This window comes from Schistocerca piceifrons, chromosome 5 (genome assembly GCF_021461385.2).
Source record: "Schistocerca piceifrons isolate TAMUIC-IGC-003096 chromosome 5, iqSchPice1.1, whole genome shotgun sequence".
NCBI classification, from domain to species: Eukaryota; Metazoa; Arthropoda; class Insecta; order Orthoptera; family Acrididae; genus Schistocerca; species Schistocerca piceifrons.
Window position 1 is genome coordinate 245,389,538 of NC_060142.1, and position 16,396 is coordinate 245,405,933.

The window sequence follows — 16,396 nt, forward strand, 5'->3', positions numbered from 1 at the left end:
TGTGGATCTAAGAACGACGCGAAAGTAATGGTCGGCAATTCTGGAAGCATTGCCGGGCAAGTTATTATGGATGAATGGGCATAGTGCTGAAGAAACGAGGACTTAAATGTGAAGCGCACTATGGGCCCACGTCGCAACAGTAAAAGCCCGATGCCACATTGTGTCGCTGCCGTGGACTTCCGTCGATCCACCGACAACGAGGGAAGTAAGATCTAAGTAATTTTCGTAGGATAAAATTGTAGAAGGCTTGCCAGTGACTGTGCTTTTCTCTGAAGTTGAACAACTAATAACAAGCACTTTATAATCGAATTGTTGCAGTTACATTCCACCCGACAATAACACCAACTAGGTTCCTTCCAATCCTTACCTTATTGAACCGAGTGTGTCACGCCATCATCAAGAGAAAATATGTTAATTATCAAGTTATTTGCATAGATGGTGAAGAATAAATTTTAGACAGGTTTTCGTAGTTAATTTTTGCACTTAATAAGCTTACGCCAATCGCAGTACCTTAATAATAGACTGAAGTAATAAATTTGATTATTAAGATTTATTTCAATGCATATTCAGCTGAAGTTAATTCAAGGATATTTCATGAAGCTATAAAGCTTATTCCACCTGACAATCCCCCAATTAATGAATTATTATCATTCAAAACATAGTTAATCAATTATTGGCAATATATTTCATTATCAGTAGATTAAACTGTGCAAAGTACCTAATTTTAAAGACATAATGACATTCCATTATTCAAAATCTCGATAGATAATTATCTGTGCTGTCAGCACTGCACTTAGCTGACAAATTATGAACAAAATAAGTGTAGTTAGATTGTTATGCCGTTGTTTTATATGACTACTGAGCCTGACAGTACTTACGTAAAAGTTCCCGTTCCACCTGCTGCGCTACAAACAGGTAAACTTTATTTTTGACAGAATTATTCACGTATTTAACAGTATTGTCGCTCATCAGTTGAGCTGGCGACCGATTTTTTAATTGATTTTACAACTTAATCACGTCTTTCGGCAAAATTTCCACTGGCAAAATTTATTTCCAAATTATTTCCATTATTTCATTTACCGATCGTTATTGAATGAAATCACTCATTCAATAACGATCAAGTTATAACGTCTCCTGTTTCCCGCGGAATAATCATTATTTACTTCGGATTTGGTTGCCTTATCCCGACGCGGGTCAAAATTCATAATTCACGGTCATTGTCAACTTGTAATTTCGCAAATCCCGGGAAGCAGGGGGGCGTTATAGTGTTAGTGGAGAGCTCATTGGAGGGTGGTATGGAGGTCTGTTCATGTTTTCTCATGAGAGCTGGTTATGCCTCGCTTCCAGTGATGGCCGTGTGATGGTTACGAGGAGGTCAGTTTAGAGTCTGCAACCATCCTTTCTGCGTACTAGATAAAATGGACCTACATCTGAAGTTATGGACTAGGGTGCGATGTCGTGTGACAGCACCCTGACTGCAAATCTGTATGTCTGTCTTGTGACTCGACCTGTTGTGCTGCATTCCTGGGGATGTTTTTCAATAGGGTAACGCTCGCCCACATACCGCTTTTTTAACCCAGCACACTCTATAGAATATCGTCATTTTGCCTTGGCCTGTTGATAGCCAAATCTGTCTCCAGACTAGCACGTATGGGACATCAACGGACGACAACTCCAGCGTCATCCACAAACAGCGTTAACTCTTCCTGCACTCAAATGGTTCAAATGGCTCTAAGCACTATGGGACTTAACATCTGTCATCAGTCCCCTAGACTTAGAACTACTTAAACCTAACTAACCTAAGGACGTCACACACCCATGTCCGAGGCAGGATTCTAACCTGCGACCGTAACAACAGCGCGGTTATGGACTGAAGCGCCTAGAACCTCTCGGCCACAGCGGCCGGCTGTCCCTGTATTCACCAACAAAGTGCAACAGGCATGGAACTCCGTCTCATAAACTTACAGCCACCACATTTCGCGCTTACATTAACCTGTAATTCGCGTCGTTAATTTATGAAATATGTTATCTAGGCATATGTATTCCCGAAATTTCATTACACAACATTATTTTTTAGTTTTGAGATTTTTCCGTTAGTGAATGTTCAGATAAAATAGAAATCACAGTTGTTTGTCGGTAGTGTAGTGTCTGCTACTACCGAGAACGTTTACTACGTCGCGAGTAGTATTTCATACTTCTTCCCTTTCTCTTAGAATTTCAATTCGTTTGATGATGATCAGGCGTGCAAAGTAAGTAATCATTCCATGTCGTATATATGAACTACTTTCAAAAGATCACAACCTAAATTGGACTAATTTTTACGGAAAAAACTGTGTGCGCAATTCGGGACGCACCGTAGATCTTTCGTGAAGCCATTGGCTAAAACCTTAAGTCTTTCGTATTAATAGTAATACAATAATCAATCACTTTAATACAGTTGTTGCACAAAATAGCATAATAGCTACGGAGTAGATATAGTACCAGTGTTTTCTGTACTGCCTTCCGTAATGGCCTGCACATGACCCGTGGGCGTTTGTTCTGTCATTGCCCACTCTATGCTGGCAAATCTGACGATAACTTGTCCCAGAAGAAACTTCGAGTGACGAACGAAATGGGTGTTTTCACAAAAAAAGCCAAACTTAAGTACTCTACCGACTACTCTACGACTGACGACCTATAGTCATAGCTTTACCTCTGCCAGTACCTCTTCTCCTGCCTGCTGGTGGAGGTACGCTACAGAATGAAAATTCTGGGACCATATCTCCAGGCCATATATGGATATCCCCACCCAGTGTTTTTGCCGACAGAAATCACGATCTCTGCCGTATTCTAGGGTCTCTTAGTCCCAGAAAATAATCGATGGGATTTTCTTCACAAAGATGCGAACTCCACTATTTATGAGTTGTCACTAGCTCCGTCAACTACAGATGACGGCAGTATTGCACACATGCGGTGGTTCAGTTCATGTATCCTTGTGCACGACGCTGAATCTGTTGATAGATGTCAGGAACTATCTGTCCCAAGGCCTGAGTTGGAATAGCGGCAAAGGAACTTGAGTTGCTGATAGATGCAGCCCACTTCCAATCAGCGGAAGAGTCACAGTCGGTCCTCGAGGGCGGGGGGGGGGGGGGGGGGGGGGGCGGGGGCGGGAGGGGGGGGGAGGGGGCTGATTTCTTATTTGTGTACTTTCTTTTGTTCACAGGGTTGACCATCTGAAGCAATGTATTATACGTCTCCACAAAATTTCTTAATAATTTGAAGAGTCACCAAGTTCTTGAACAAACATAGAATGATATAATTGTCTTCTAGCTGAAACCCATTTCTCGTAAGTAAATGCATGCAGCAGGGGCAGCGAAAATGAGGAATTCGTCGCCGATCACAGGCGCCGCCCTTTACTGAAAGCGCTTCACACGTCACAGTTTCAGACCATTGCGAGCTGGCGGCGCGACGCCGCATGAGGTGGCCCCTTGGTTAGTGTTCCTCTAACGCGGACCGACGCTAAACGGACCAACTCCGAATGGACTGAGCCCAAATGGACATCTCGCGTGTGGCTGCCGTAAGGTCGATGGCTCCTGCATGGAGACTGTAGCCTCTTCACTCAGATCAAACGAGCGCCTTTACGGCGGTGTACAGCTCACGACCAAGTGCATGCGTATGCTTCATGCGCAGGCTATAGCGGTGACTAGTCAGCGCACGTGAGCGTCCATCGGAGGCAGACGCTGGGATCGTCAGAGCGTGTCCAGCGGTCACGACAGGCGTTCGCGGGCGCCCCCTGCGGCGGCTCCCTGCTGGACCGCTCTGGAGTCTCCAGCCGCTGCGAGCAACGGCGCTACCACTATGCTGGAGAGAGCAGACCGGCGCTCTTGGCTGCATTATCTGCCATGTGAAACATCCGAGAGGGCAGCAGGGACATGAATTTCGATACCGTAGGATGTGATTAAGCCATTCCCAACATTAAAAACTGATCATATATTGCGTAATAAGGTGTCAATGAAACTCTGCTTTTGTAGAAGATATTAAAATACTACTTTCGAGGTGGAACATGAGTGGGTAAACGCTGAACAACGGTCTTCGGCTAGCAAAACCTGCGTTTTATTGGCAGAAGACGTAGAATCTGCAAAAGATCTGCTACACTGTCTGTACTACTTTAGTCCGTTCTCTTCTGGACCGAACAGGACTGACGGAGACCATCAGAAAATTCAAAGAAGTACTACCACGAAATAGAGGAGAGGCTGCCACGGCTATGATAAGCGAATAGAAGTGGCCATCATTCAGGCTGGTTGGTTGGTTTATGGGGGGTTGAAGCGACCAGACATCATTCAAGCGAAGGCATTTTTCGTCACAACGGGAGATTTAAATAACCAACTTTCTCCTCCGAATGCCAGAATATTTTTTATGACTACTTCCATGGACAGATATGACCGTCGCGATGAAATAGGGACTCACTTTTCCTTCGTGGAATGACAGAGAAATAATATCAAAGTAATTACGTATACCCACTTCCAAACACTTATATCGATTAGAGATACGTTTACATTATGTAACTATGTACATGCAATTATGGAGTGTGTGTTCTTTGGTATTTAAAGTCCTTGATTTGTGACAGGAAAATTAGAGTTTTGTAATGTATATATGAAAAAAGCAAAATGATTTGTTAATATGATAAAGTATTATAATACGTGTATGTTCATAAAAAGAATATGTTTATTGGAAGCTGGTTCATGCTTAGGGCACCTGTATTTGTAATATATAAGAGATGTAAGGAAGTCCCTCCGCAACGGAAGTGGCATGGCGCGATGTAAAAGGTAGTTTTGGCGGTTGAACTGAGCAGCTCCTTCGTGTGAACGGTACGCAGTATGTGGTTAGCCGTAGCATAGTACACTTCGATTGAGCTAAGAGAGGAAATTGGAAGCTGTTTTACAATGAATTTGCCTCGAATGTGGATCTGGCTATTATTTGGTATTCTCGCCAAAAAGGAGGGGCCCTAATTTGATGAAAATCCGACGTCAAGAAGAGCATTCGAACATCAAGAGCCGTGAGTACAGTTAGCCGCCATGTCGCTTGCCACCAATATTCGCCATTGCTTTACTAACTTCATACATTCAGTAATGTGCATGGACATGGGCCAGTTAATTTTTGTGTAGTGTGTTTAACAATCACAAAAACAAATTTGTGTCCCGAACCATATTTTCTATCCTGATCACGAACTTATGTGGGGTACTCACCTAAGTGCTACTAAAACCGAATATCCGAATTTAAATGAACAATTTTTGCATTCAAGTGTTTTAAAGTGATGTTTTTTGCCTAATGAAAAAGGAGTAGTAAAAATTAAAATTAAAAGCACAAAAGTGAAGTTAGATGGGATTTTGATAAAGTATCTTTATTACAAAGTAGAGTTTCGTAGGAATACAGTGCAAGATTGTGTAGATATTATTGTTTAAAATACCTGCTTCACAACTGATAAAAAGACAAATAAGTTAAGTTTATTTTCATAAGTAGTGTGGTTTGATTTCTATTGTGAATGGTTCTTTTTGAAGTTAATTAAGTTCAGGGTTGAATTTTATTGTCTTGCAAAGTAAATTATGAACTAATCCAAGTGAAGTGAATGATTAGCTTTGTTTGAATTAGTCTCTTCTACTGGAATAATCATACAGCCTGACTAGTGAAACTATACTAGTTTATGGGTTCCCATCATATTCTCCACTTGTTAGAAAGAAAATTGAACTTTTGAACTTTTACTGCTGGTAAGGAAAATTGATATGTGTAGAGGAGTTTAAACAGTGTATTTATGATATTATTTACCTTTACGCTATTTTGTCGAAAGTCGACATGTTGAGAAACGTGGCTGTTGTACTTAAGGTTTATAATTTATATAAAAAACAGCTACCAGCCACACGTATGGCTTAAAAAGGTTTATTATCTTCAGACCATGACCGGTTTCGGATTCTTCTTTACAAATCCATCTTCAGATGGCAGATTACAAGCATTCTTAGTTGGACCTAGTTTTGTTTGTGTTCTTTGTTTGCTGCACTGGAAAGGAAAGAAATATTTTTGTTGTCATATCGGTAATGGTATTTTTACGGAAGATTTACTTCTTTTACAAGATCTAATTGCTCATTAGATGGTTTTTATAAACAATAGTAAACTTGCAGATTAGTGTACTTACGAGCTGTGTAGTTCTGCCTGACAAAATATTCGTGCGTTTATGTTTTCGAACGCAAGCTTAATACACTTTTCAACATGCACTATGTGAGTGCTATTCCAGTCAATGGACGTCACTTTCAACCTCATCATCTTAATTACACACGCAGCACACACGAATAATGTTTACAAAACGTGGCCCAGCTTCACATTACAAACGAGAACAATATTTTCAAAGAGCTTACAGTCATAACGATGTTAACTTACAGATGCTGTATAGTCGATATGGGTACAGTAAAATATCTCTTTGCTATTGTATGAAATTCATCTAAAACGGAATAAATAAAATTACATACAAATAAGATTACAAACATTATATGTAGTACATAATTACTGTGTGTTACTAATTAGTTGTTACAATAGTAGGAGATAAATTCTAATATATGACATAAAATGCAATGCACATGTTTTCATTATGCAATTTTTTTTTCAATGACATAAGCAATTTTTGGGGCCTGTATACTAAATGTTTTCGATGGAATATTAGGCTTAAGTTATTTTAAAAAAGTGAAAGCTTTTTCAAAGTTATTTAGGAAGGGGGTGTTAACTGACTCTGTCTGTTCATTCAAAATTAGATCAGGGAACCTATTTTTATGTGTATGAATCTCAATCTCCTCTAGGAGATCCAATGTGAAACCTTTGTCTTTGAGGTGTAATATCTGCAGATTGTTTTCTATATTCTCAACTGTATGATTATTTTCTGCAAGATGGGTGGCAAAAGCAGATTTGCTTAGGTTTTTCAGACGTAGGGCATCAAGTTGTTCCTTGAATCTTGTTTCAAAAGCTCTACCTGTTTGGCCAATGTAGAATTTAGGACAGCTGTTACACTTGAGTTTATAAATTCCAGATCTTTTGTGGGGTATGCTATTGTGTGGGAGTGAGTGTATGACTCTTTGTTGGAGTTTGTTATTGGTAGAGAAACTGATTTTGACATTCTTCTTCTTGAATAACTTGGAAATTTTATATGAAAGTGGGCCTATATATGGTAGGGCTACATATTTTACTGATTTTTTGTCTTTCGTAGTTATTGTGGCTGTTGCTTGTTGCAAAGACTTATTGCTAGCAATTTTTACTTTAGTTTTTTGAGAGAGTGTGTCTATGATTGAAGCATCATAGCCTTTATTTTGGGCAATTGATTTGATTATGCGGATTTCTTTGTGCTGTTCAGTGGGGGTAAGGGGGACTTTATGCATACGATGTAGCATTGACCGGAAATTAGCCATCTTATGTTGGTTCGGGTGGCAGGATGTGTTACTGATGGTAACATCTGTGGTTGTTGGTTTTCAAAAGATACCAAATTGGTGTTTGTTATGTATGTTTGATATTTTGAGATCCAGAAAATTGATGCTATTATTTATTTCATGCTCCACTGTGAATTTGATGTTGTTGTGTAATTTGCTCAGGTCTTCAGCTAAGGCATCAATTTCGCTGCTGTTACCATCAAAAAGTAATAGAGTATCATCTACGTATCTCTTGTAGTAAATTATTTTACTGTTCATTTGGTTATTGGATGAGAAGAACTTTTGCTCAAGATGATTGAGGTAAATATCGGCTAATAATCCAGCAAGACTGCTGCCCATTGCAAGGCCATCATTTTGTTTATAGACTTTATTATTGAAGGTGAAGTAATTATTAGACAAAATGAGTGTGAGGATCTCTGTTAACTCAAATATTTCTGGTAGATTGATCTTTTTGTGTTTCAAAAGGTTACTTTTTATTATGTTAATTGTTTCATCTACTGGGATGTTAGTGTATAGGTTTACAATATCCAGTGAGGCAAATCTAGCTGTTGGTGGTATGTGGATGTCTTTGATATGTTCTATAAGGTCCACTGTGTTTTTGAATGTATAACTATGTTCGAACATGTAGTAAGTGGTAAGGAGATCCTTCAATTTTCTGCTTATGTAGTATGCTGGGCTGTTTCTTGAGTTCACAACAGGGCGTATGGGGGAATTTTCTTTGTGGATCTTAGGCTGTGACTGAAGTTTCGGTGCAGTTGGATTCATGGTTATGCAGTCCCGAATTTCATATCTGTTTAAAAGGGATTCAAAACTGTTGAGTAATTTACGAAGTTTAGCATGAAATTTTGCTGTGGGGTCTGATTCTAGTTCTGTGAAGTTATTGGACTGAAAAAATTCAAGAGTTTTCTCAATGTATTCTGATTCATACAAAACAACAACTGAGTTTCCTTTATCAGTCTTTACCATGAGTGTTTTGTTAGCAGTAAGTTTATCATTGATATCTTTAAGAATTTTTTGTTCATTATTAATTACATTATTTTTTGAAAGCATGTGATTAGTGATGAGTTTGTTGGCTTTATGTGCCAACGCATTGTTCTCATTAGACTTAAGTTTGGCAGTGTCACATGCCAGTTTTGTAGCTGCTATTAGGTCTTTTATGTTCTTATTAGTTAATCTTGGGGAAATATTATGCTTGAAGCCTTTATCTAAGAGGTTAAGTTCATTGGGATTGAAAGAAATATCTGTTGTGTTTACCACTCTTTTATAGAATATGTGCTTCTGCTGTTCACCAATGTTAAGTGGTTCCTTTAATTTGAGTTGAATGAGGGAGTTTAACTTCTTCTTGTGCCTAGAGGAGATTTGTTGTTGTTCTCTGCTAAGAGCATGATTAATATGGTGTGTTACATATATGAACTGTAGAGCTGTGAGACTATTTCCTAATTGTAAATGCAGCTTGTACATGGATTTATTCAGCTTATCTTTCTTCTTATATTGTAATTTGATTTCTGTTTTTATCCAAATAGTTTCACATTTTACTTGAGCAAGCTTAGCAGCTTTTGTTTGACTATTGACCTTAACTTTAACATAATTTGGGGTCACTTTTTCTAACAGACTTCTTTTGTTGAATTTTATGTCGTTAATTGTTTTCATTACATCAATCTTACATTTTTTTAACGCATGTAACATTCTCATTACCTGGCTAGGTAAGCTTAACGCTATTTTTTTTTTAAATGTCAGTTAAGATAGAAGCCCCTTATGAGAAATTTAGTTCTGCACTTCATGTAATAACATTTCAGTATTTGATTAAGTGACGATCTTGAGTGTAGCTGTCATTAATATGAGCTTGGTGCAAATTTGCATCCTATAATTCACTGGTGTGTGCGTTATTGGTAACTGCTGCTGCACACAGTTCAGAGTGCACTGTGTCAGCTTGTATCCTGTGTGCTATTCAAAGGTATATATCAACGAAAGTAACTTCAATAATCAAAATCCAATTTTCTTAAACATATATTTCCAAATTAATGTGCCTAATTGGGCTGGCGACAGTTCTTCTTTCATTCCCTTATGATTTTACCACTCTCATTAACTCCCAAGGTTAGAGTCCGTTTAGTTTTTGTTAATTTCACCATATTCAGAATAATAGTCCGATACCTTTGTCCATTAGACATACGCGCGGTCAAAATTTTTGCGTTACCCTCTCAGAGGGTAACATTAGCTAGTTTCACGTCAAGTGAGTGATATATGTGGCTTTTCCCGTGACAGGACTAAAGGTTCGGTTGTTAGGGAAGAGAGACATGTTATACAATACCAAACACTTAACTGTGAATTCCAGAGTAATCCCTGAATAATACCGTACCTGTGAAACCTCCGTATGTAGTCCAGGCAACGGATGAGGTTAACGAGCTTACTAATGCTGAACACCGTGTCACGTTTCCGACCGTCTCACACTTGCTTGTGTTTGTTAATAGGATCGCGTTACCGAGCTTGGAAGCTAATCAGGACCCACCGCAGCGAGGAGATACGTTTATTTTATTTATAGTACGGCTCACAATGCATATAGAAACAAAGGTCACAAAACAAGCTATGTTGAACTAAAATTTATTCTTAACAATATAATTAAAAAGCAATAGCGTCTTTTCACTGTAAAAATTCTTCGATCTATCAATAGCTTCACATACAATGCAAATGAAACCGTCTTTCTTGCCTATATGCCTCACAGGTATAACCTGATCGATGTCTGTATTTGCATATTGTTCCTTAAGTGAAGTCGTACTGCCGCTCTGTTCCTCTTTTTTTTTTCGAAATTTTGTACATGGCTGCCCGTTCAGAGACCGTGAATAGTTACAATTGAAAGAAAAACAGCCCTCGGTCACTATTTTTAACAAATTAACCTGGTTTCAACACTGCTAGGAGTGTCTTCCTCAGAATTTAAAACAGAGAATGGTCTATACTGTATAACATGGTCACAGAATTATGACAAAAAACGTATGATAGGGTATAAGTACGGAATCATCGTTAAAGACTGGTAGTACTTGTATGTCATTTATAAAATAATAAATATGCCAAAAGGGCATTAGTCACCAATATATTTCAGATAAAGGAAACTATGATGGCAAGCCACTAAGGGCTGCCCATTACTTGCGTGGTGCAGGTTGGGAGTCCGTTTTGCAACCTGCACCACGCAAGTAACGAGCAGCCATTAGTGGCTCGCCCTCATAGTTTTCTTTACTTTAAATATCTTTGTGACTAATGCTCTTTTGGCATATTTATTATTTTATAAATGACATATAAGTACTGCCAGTCTTTAACGATGATTCCGTTCTTATACCCTATCATACGTATTTGGTCATAATTCTGTGACCATGTTATAGAGTATGGACCAATCTCTGTTTTAAATTCTGAGGAAGACACTGCTAGCAGTGTTGAAACCAGGTTAATTTGTTAAAAATAGTGACAGAGGGCTGTTTCTCTTTTAGTTGCTCTTTTTTTCCTTTTGATTCAGGTTAATTCCTGTGATTTAGTTTTTCTGCTCAGTGTACTGTGTTCATTGTTCACAATAATTTAGATTCACTGTCCGCGTCAGAAACAACGCCAGCAGTGCGTTCATAGAAGATGTATAACAGTTTCAAGTGGTTTCAAGTGTGACGCTTTCTTCCAAATAAGATGTCTTGGCTCGATTTTGTGCTTATTAGGTTGCCTATTCCATTTAACAGGTCCTGTAATGTCATCAGTGAACGTTATCGCTGATATTCTTTCATCCTAAACCTTAATCCCACTCCTGAATACTTCTTTTATTTGTCATTGCTTCTTCGATGTACAGGTGGTGCAGTAAAGGTGGTGGTGGTGGTTAGTGTTTAACGTCCCGTCGACGCCGAGGTCATTAGAGACGGAGCGCAAGCTCGTGTTAGAGAAGGATTGGGAAGGAGATCGGCCGTGCCCTTTCAAAGGAACCATCCCGGCATTTGCCTGAAACGATTTAGGGAAATCACGGAAAACTTAAATCAGGATGGCTGGAGACGGGATTGAACCGTCGTCCTCTCGAATGCGAGTCCAGTGCGCTAAGGTGCAGTAAAGGGAGAGACTTCTTCTCTACCTTATGTGTGCATTGTCTCGTGTTTGTCCGTTACATATCACATTTTACTCTTCTGTCCGTTTGGCTCCTTTTCTGTTTTTCTGAAAATTTCAAGAAATTCTTTAACATTTTGCGTTGTCAAATGCTTTCTCCTGGTCAACAAATCCTGTGAAGGTGTCTCAATTTTTCTGAAACATGAAAGATTAATACGAAGTAATCCTGTTTTATTTAAAGCTTACTGAAAGGGAAAACACATATTTATCGACAAATGAGTATACACACATGTTTTTAATGAGAAGAGGACGCGTGATCGTCCGTAGTGGAAGAAACCTTGCCTGAAGTGATTTAGGAATAGCACGGAAAGCTTAAATGAGGATATCTGGACAGAACGTGAGCTTCAGTTCTTCCGAATTTATGACCTGTGCCATAAAATGTGCACTCTTGGATCGGCTATGTCACACGTACAGTTCTCTTATGTTTGTACATACGTAGAACAAATAAATTTAATAACATGAAAACTAATTACATAAGTTCATTTAGATAACGTGAACATCAGTCGCCACTAATCTGATTAATCGTAATAAATATGGGATACTTTATAATTCCTGATGGTATTTTTGTTCCGTCATTACAACTACAAGGAAATGGGTGTTTTTCTCACCAAAAGCATTTCATTTTGTTCAAGTAAAGCATAATCAGTTGTCTGTAATTAAATATTTTTGCAGTTTGATTTATTTTATAGATCGAAAAGCATTTCGTTCACAAACTGTTAGTTTTTACTTGCGGTAATTTCTGCTTGTTTTTCGCCTAAAACAGGAAATTCCGTCTGCTAGCACGTCTTTGGTTTCTTTCTTCATTACGCACTGGTATTGGCGGTCTTCCTTTACATTGTTTCACTGAACTATGCATTTTTTGCTTTTAACTCGGCATAATTTCGTACAGCACTGCTCACAGTTTATTTGTATACTTTTAACTGTTTGCTGCGTGAATAAAAAGCACCTTCTTTTGCTGCACTATATTTTATTTCTCCCAGAAACGTTTTACCTTTTTTCACTTTATGGCGGCACCATCACTGGGATAGTTCTCCGCGTTTTTAGCTGGCATCTGTCTCTAATTATAGACGTTTGATCGAAAACTGTGCCGGCTGGGGTGGCCGAGCGGTTCTAGGCGCTACAGTCTGTAACGGCGCGACCGCTACGGTCGTAGGTTCTAATCCTGCCTCGGGCATGGGTGTGTCTGGTGTCCTTAGATTAGTTAGGTTTAAGTAGTTTAAGTTCTAAGGGACTGTGCTCAGAGCCATTTGAACCACTTTTTTTTCGAAAACTGTGACTTTGAGACGTAATTGCTTTGCAGTCACTGTGTGTCTCATCCTGTCTGCTTTGTGTAACAAAAGAAACGGACCAAACAGGATGGGACAGTAGCGAGCTCTAAGTAGTCACAGCTTTCGATCAAATGTCTATAACTATTGACAGAAGACCGATAGTTCATCACAAAACAAGACGAACAAGATGAAAAGTTAGGTGAGAAAGTTCGTAATATAAAAACACGCTTATGTTTCCTAAACAGAGCTGTAGTGCAACCTTCAGCATGTGACTAGATGAGAAGAACGCAGATGTCAACTAAAAACGTGGGGAACTATCCCACTGATGACGCAGTAAAGTGAAAAAAATGCGGAAACGCGTCTGGGAGAAATAGAATACAGTGCAGCAAGAGAAGGCGTTTTTTATTTATAAAACAAATATTTCTGTGTGTGCTGCGGAGGATTACCATGCAAAAAAATTCGTTACTTTTAAGTGTGTATTGTGTTTTCTAATGTTGCCAACATTGACACTAGTTTTTCTCTGATCTATAGTTCATTACATATGTGTTATTCTATTTAATTATGTTACTGTGTACTTCTATAATGTGTAACACTATTGAAGTTATAGTGATGGAGTTTATTTTGTGGTAAGTAGCTGGAGGAAGGCAGATGAATGAACAGTGGACAGTAAGCGCATAGTAGTATGATGGGGAGTGAGTAGAGTGAGTCGGAGGAAAAAGATGAGGGACAAGAAGTGAAATGAAACTGAGGGGGGGGGGGGGGCAGGGATGTGACTTCTTTAGTTATTTTCTATATTGTCTGGTAAAATATTTATTTGGTAACTGAGCAACTGTTATTTTTGCGTTAATACTTTGTGCACATGGAAATTTTCTTGAAAATGGAGAAGTGTCTGTCTTCACTCATTATTGTGATGTTCGTGTCGTTTTCAGTAGTACGTGGTTTGTGGTATCCCTGTCCTGTATGACGGTTTCTACCGTATTTCAATGCTCTGATATGCTCTTGATATCTTGTGTCAAGTGTTCTGCCAGTTATCCCATTCTACATAATTTCACTGTCCCTGCAGCTGAGCCGGTAGATACCAGATTGTTGGTATTTGTCTGGTTTTCATTTCAGTTTCGGGATGTGGTTTTGCATTGAGTTGTTTGTTCTGTAAGAAATGTTTATACCTTGCTTTTTTAAATGTGTTTCGTATTTTATGTGTGAATTTGTTACAGGCTACTGTATGACTTTTTTGTGCAGGTTGTACGTGTTGATGTGGTTTAGAGATACGTTGTCATTCTAGCCTTATGTGTAATAACAGCCAGTTATTAGATTTATGGCGATCGGTAGTCTATGGTAATTAAATTCTGACACAGAATCTGTAAAATGTATAAGAAATATGCGTAAATTAAGAGAGATGTGGATAGAGTTTTGGTCGAATTTCTTTCAGAATCCAAAGAGGTAACTGTCGTAGTTGTGATAGTGTAGTTTTATCTCAGAAAGCCTGCTTCGTTTAACAGCAAAGGTCAAGAGAAAGACATGGTGAACGGCATCAGTTTCTAGAAGACAAAGGATGATAAATTTGTGGCTATTTCGCCGAAATAGCTGTTTGGTCGTAAACCACTAATTACGCAATCGATCACAGCAGCCTGATTAATCCCTTCAGATCGTTATTACTGATCGGAGAGCAAGATTCATAAAACACCTTCTGTGGGCATCTTTCACACGACGTTTATTTCAATTACGCTGAAAGAAACGTGATAAGACGTTGACTGATACCGCCTAACGAGACACTATAATTAAACTTGTTCTGGGGGACCAAAGCGAGGCGTCCACAGTGCGGGAGCAGATTGAATCAGTCTACAAGCGACACGTTCAATTACCACTTCTTTCATATAGCAAATTAAATTCTTAATTAAATTTGCCCGTATGTTTTGCATACGTGAGTATATCTGACAAAAACAGTTATAATCTCTTGGCGTAATAATAGATTTCACTTTCGATAATTAAAAGCGTGACAGCCGAAGATTGCTGCTGAACAATGCGGAGGAGGCGTGATGAATCGACAGTATCTGGTGAAAGCTGTAGGGAGTTTATTCCACAGTTTTCAGAAAGTCATTGGACATTCAAGGACGATATGTCTATTCACCAACTTCTTGAACGGAACAACTATGTACCACGTTTTTGTCTTGTTGGCAAGACATACTGTTACATTCCTATAAACGATACGATTTCACTTTGGTTGGTATATCTGGAAGCTGTAGCGAGTTTATTCCACAGTTTTCAGAAAGTCATTGGACATTTCAAGGACAACCAAAATAAATGCCACAAATTTCTTGAACGAACCAAGTATGTACCACATTTTTGCCTTGTTGACAGGACACACTGTTTCATTCCTATAAGCAACATGATTTTACTTATAGTTGGTATATCTGCGTATTACAGCTCAATAGGTCTATGTTTCGATACTACGAGGTCGGTTATTTTGTATGTCTTTGCTCGCACAAGAGGAACTCTCCATTCATTCTCAACTGAATGACATTGAAAATTTTATTTTTTGTATTTCTCTTGGAATTTGTGATTGTACCGACTGATTTTACGTAATTCTACCCGAAGAAAATTACACGAAGTGTCTGCGTGCGGTATTTTCAGTGCAACACCCATCTTACCGTAAGTTGTAGATCATCTGTATAACTGCTGATACGCTTCTATCGAAGATTACTCGGAACTCTAACTTTGCTAGCGTATAGCAGTAAGAAGTAGAGGAACCTGTAACTATTACAGCACCACAAAAAATGAGATTCGTGTAGGTATAGCGTGGACATAACGTCTGGCTAATTCGACTTCTTTTGCCACTGTGAAAACAGTAAATCCAGTTTCTGAACAAGGTAACTTCTTTTTTGTCTTTTCAACATTAGTGGCGCTCTTCTTCGATGCTTCATCTCGTTTTTCACATGCTAATCTCTTCATCTCTATCTAATCTCGTAACTTATTGCTCTCTGCGTCATGAGATCACCTCGCCCCGATTCGCTTTGCCAACTATCGCCAATCTCCGCTATATTTCGTAGTCATCGTTTGTATTCGAGTAATGTCTTTTCATTTCGATCATTATGCATTTTAGTTCTGTGTATGGTCTTGCAGCAGACCCCTTGAAGTATGTGCTTCTCTTCCGTGCAGTCCTATGCTCCAGTTCAGGACTGCAACTTCTACTTCAGAACAACCTATTTCTGACTGCAAGATGTCAGTCTTGAATCAAAATTTCATATCACCCTTTTCATTTGTGTAAAGTTCCCAGTATCCCCGAAAAGTATTAAAATACAAACAAAAGTAGTATTATCCTTACTTTTTTAAATTCCATATAATACGGCCAACGGATCTTGCAGAAAAACATACTGTGAGGATCAGTTGATCGGAGTTCACTTCTTGAGCCCATAATGCAAGCGAGGTTTTGTTGTGTGTAAGACCTTTAACTGTTATTCGTGAGGGGCAAGGTAACTGTGATTTAAGTTTACCTGAATCATTGAAGATGAATGTCGTGACGGTTTGTATGAAAATACAGGTTCCTGTTTAACTCGAGCGTAG

At 38.8% G+C, this 16,396-nt stretch overlaps 1 protein-coding gene across 1 annotated transcript in view; it reads left to right on the forward strand.

Annotated features, from left to right (window-relative positions):
• Positions 1-16,396, forward strand: part of LOC124798913 (thrombospondin type-1 domain-containing protein 4-like) — a 217,450-nt gene that overhangs the window by 4,201 nt on the left and 196,853 nt on the right. Inside the window, exon 2 of the mRNA XM_047262444.1 lies at positions 3,717-3,883. Coding sequence (XP_047118400.1) covers positions 3,717-3,883 — 167 coding nt within the window. The remainder of the gene's footprint in view (positions 1-3,716; positions 3,884-16,396) is intronic.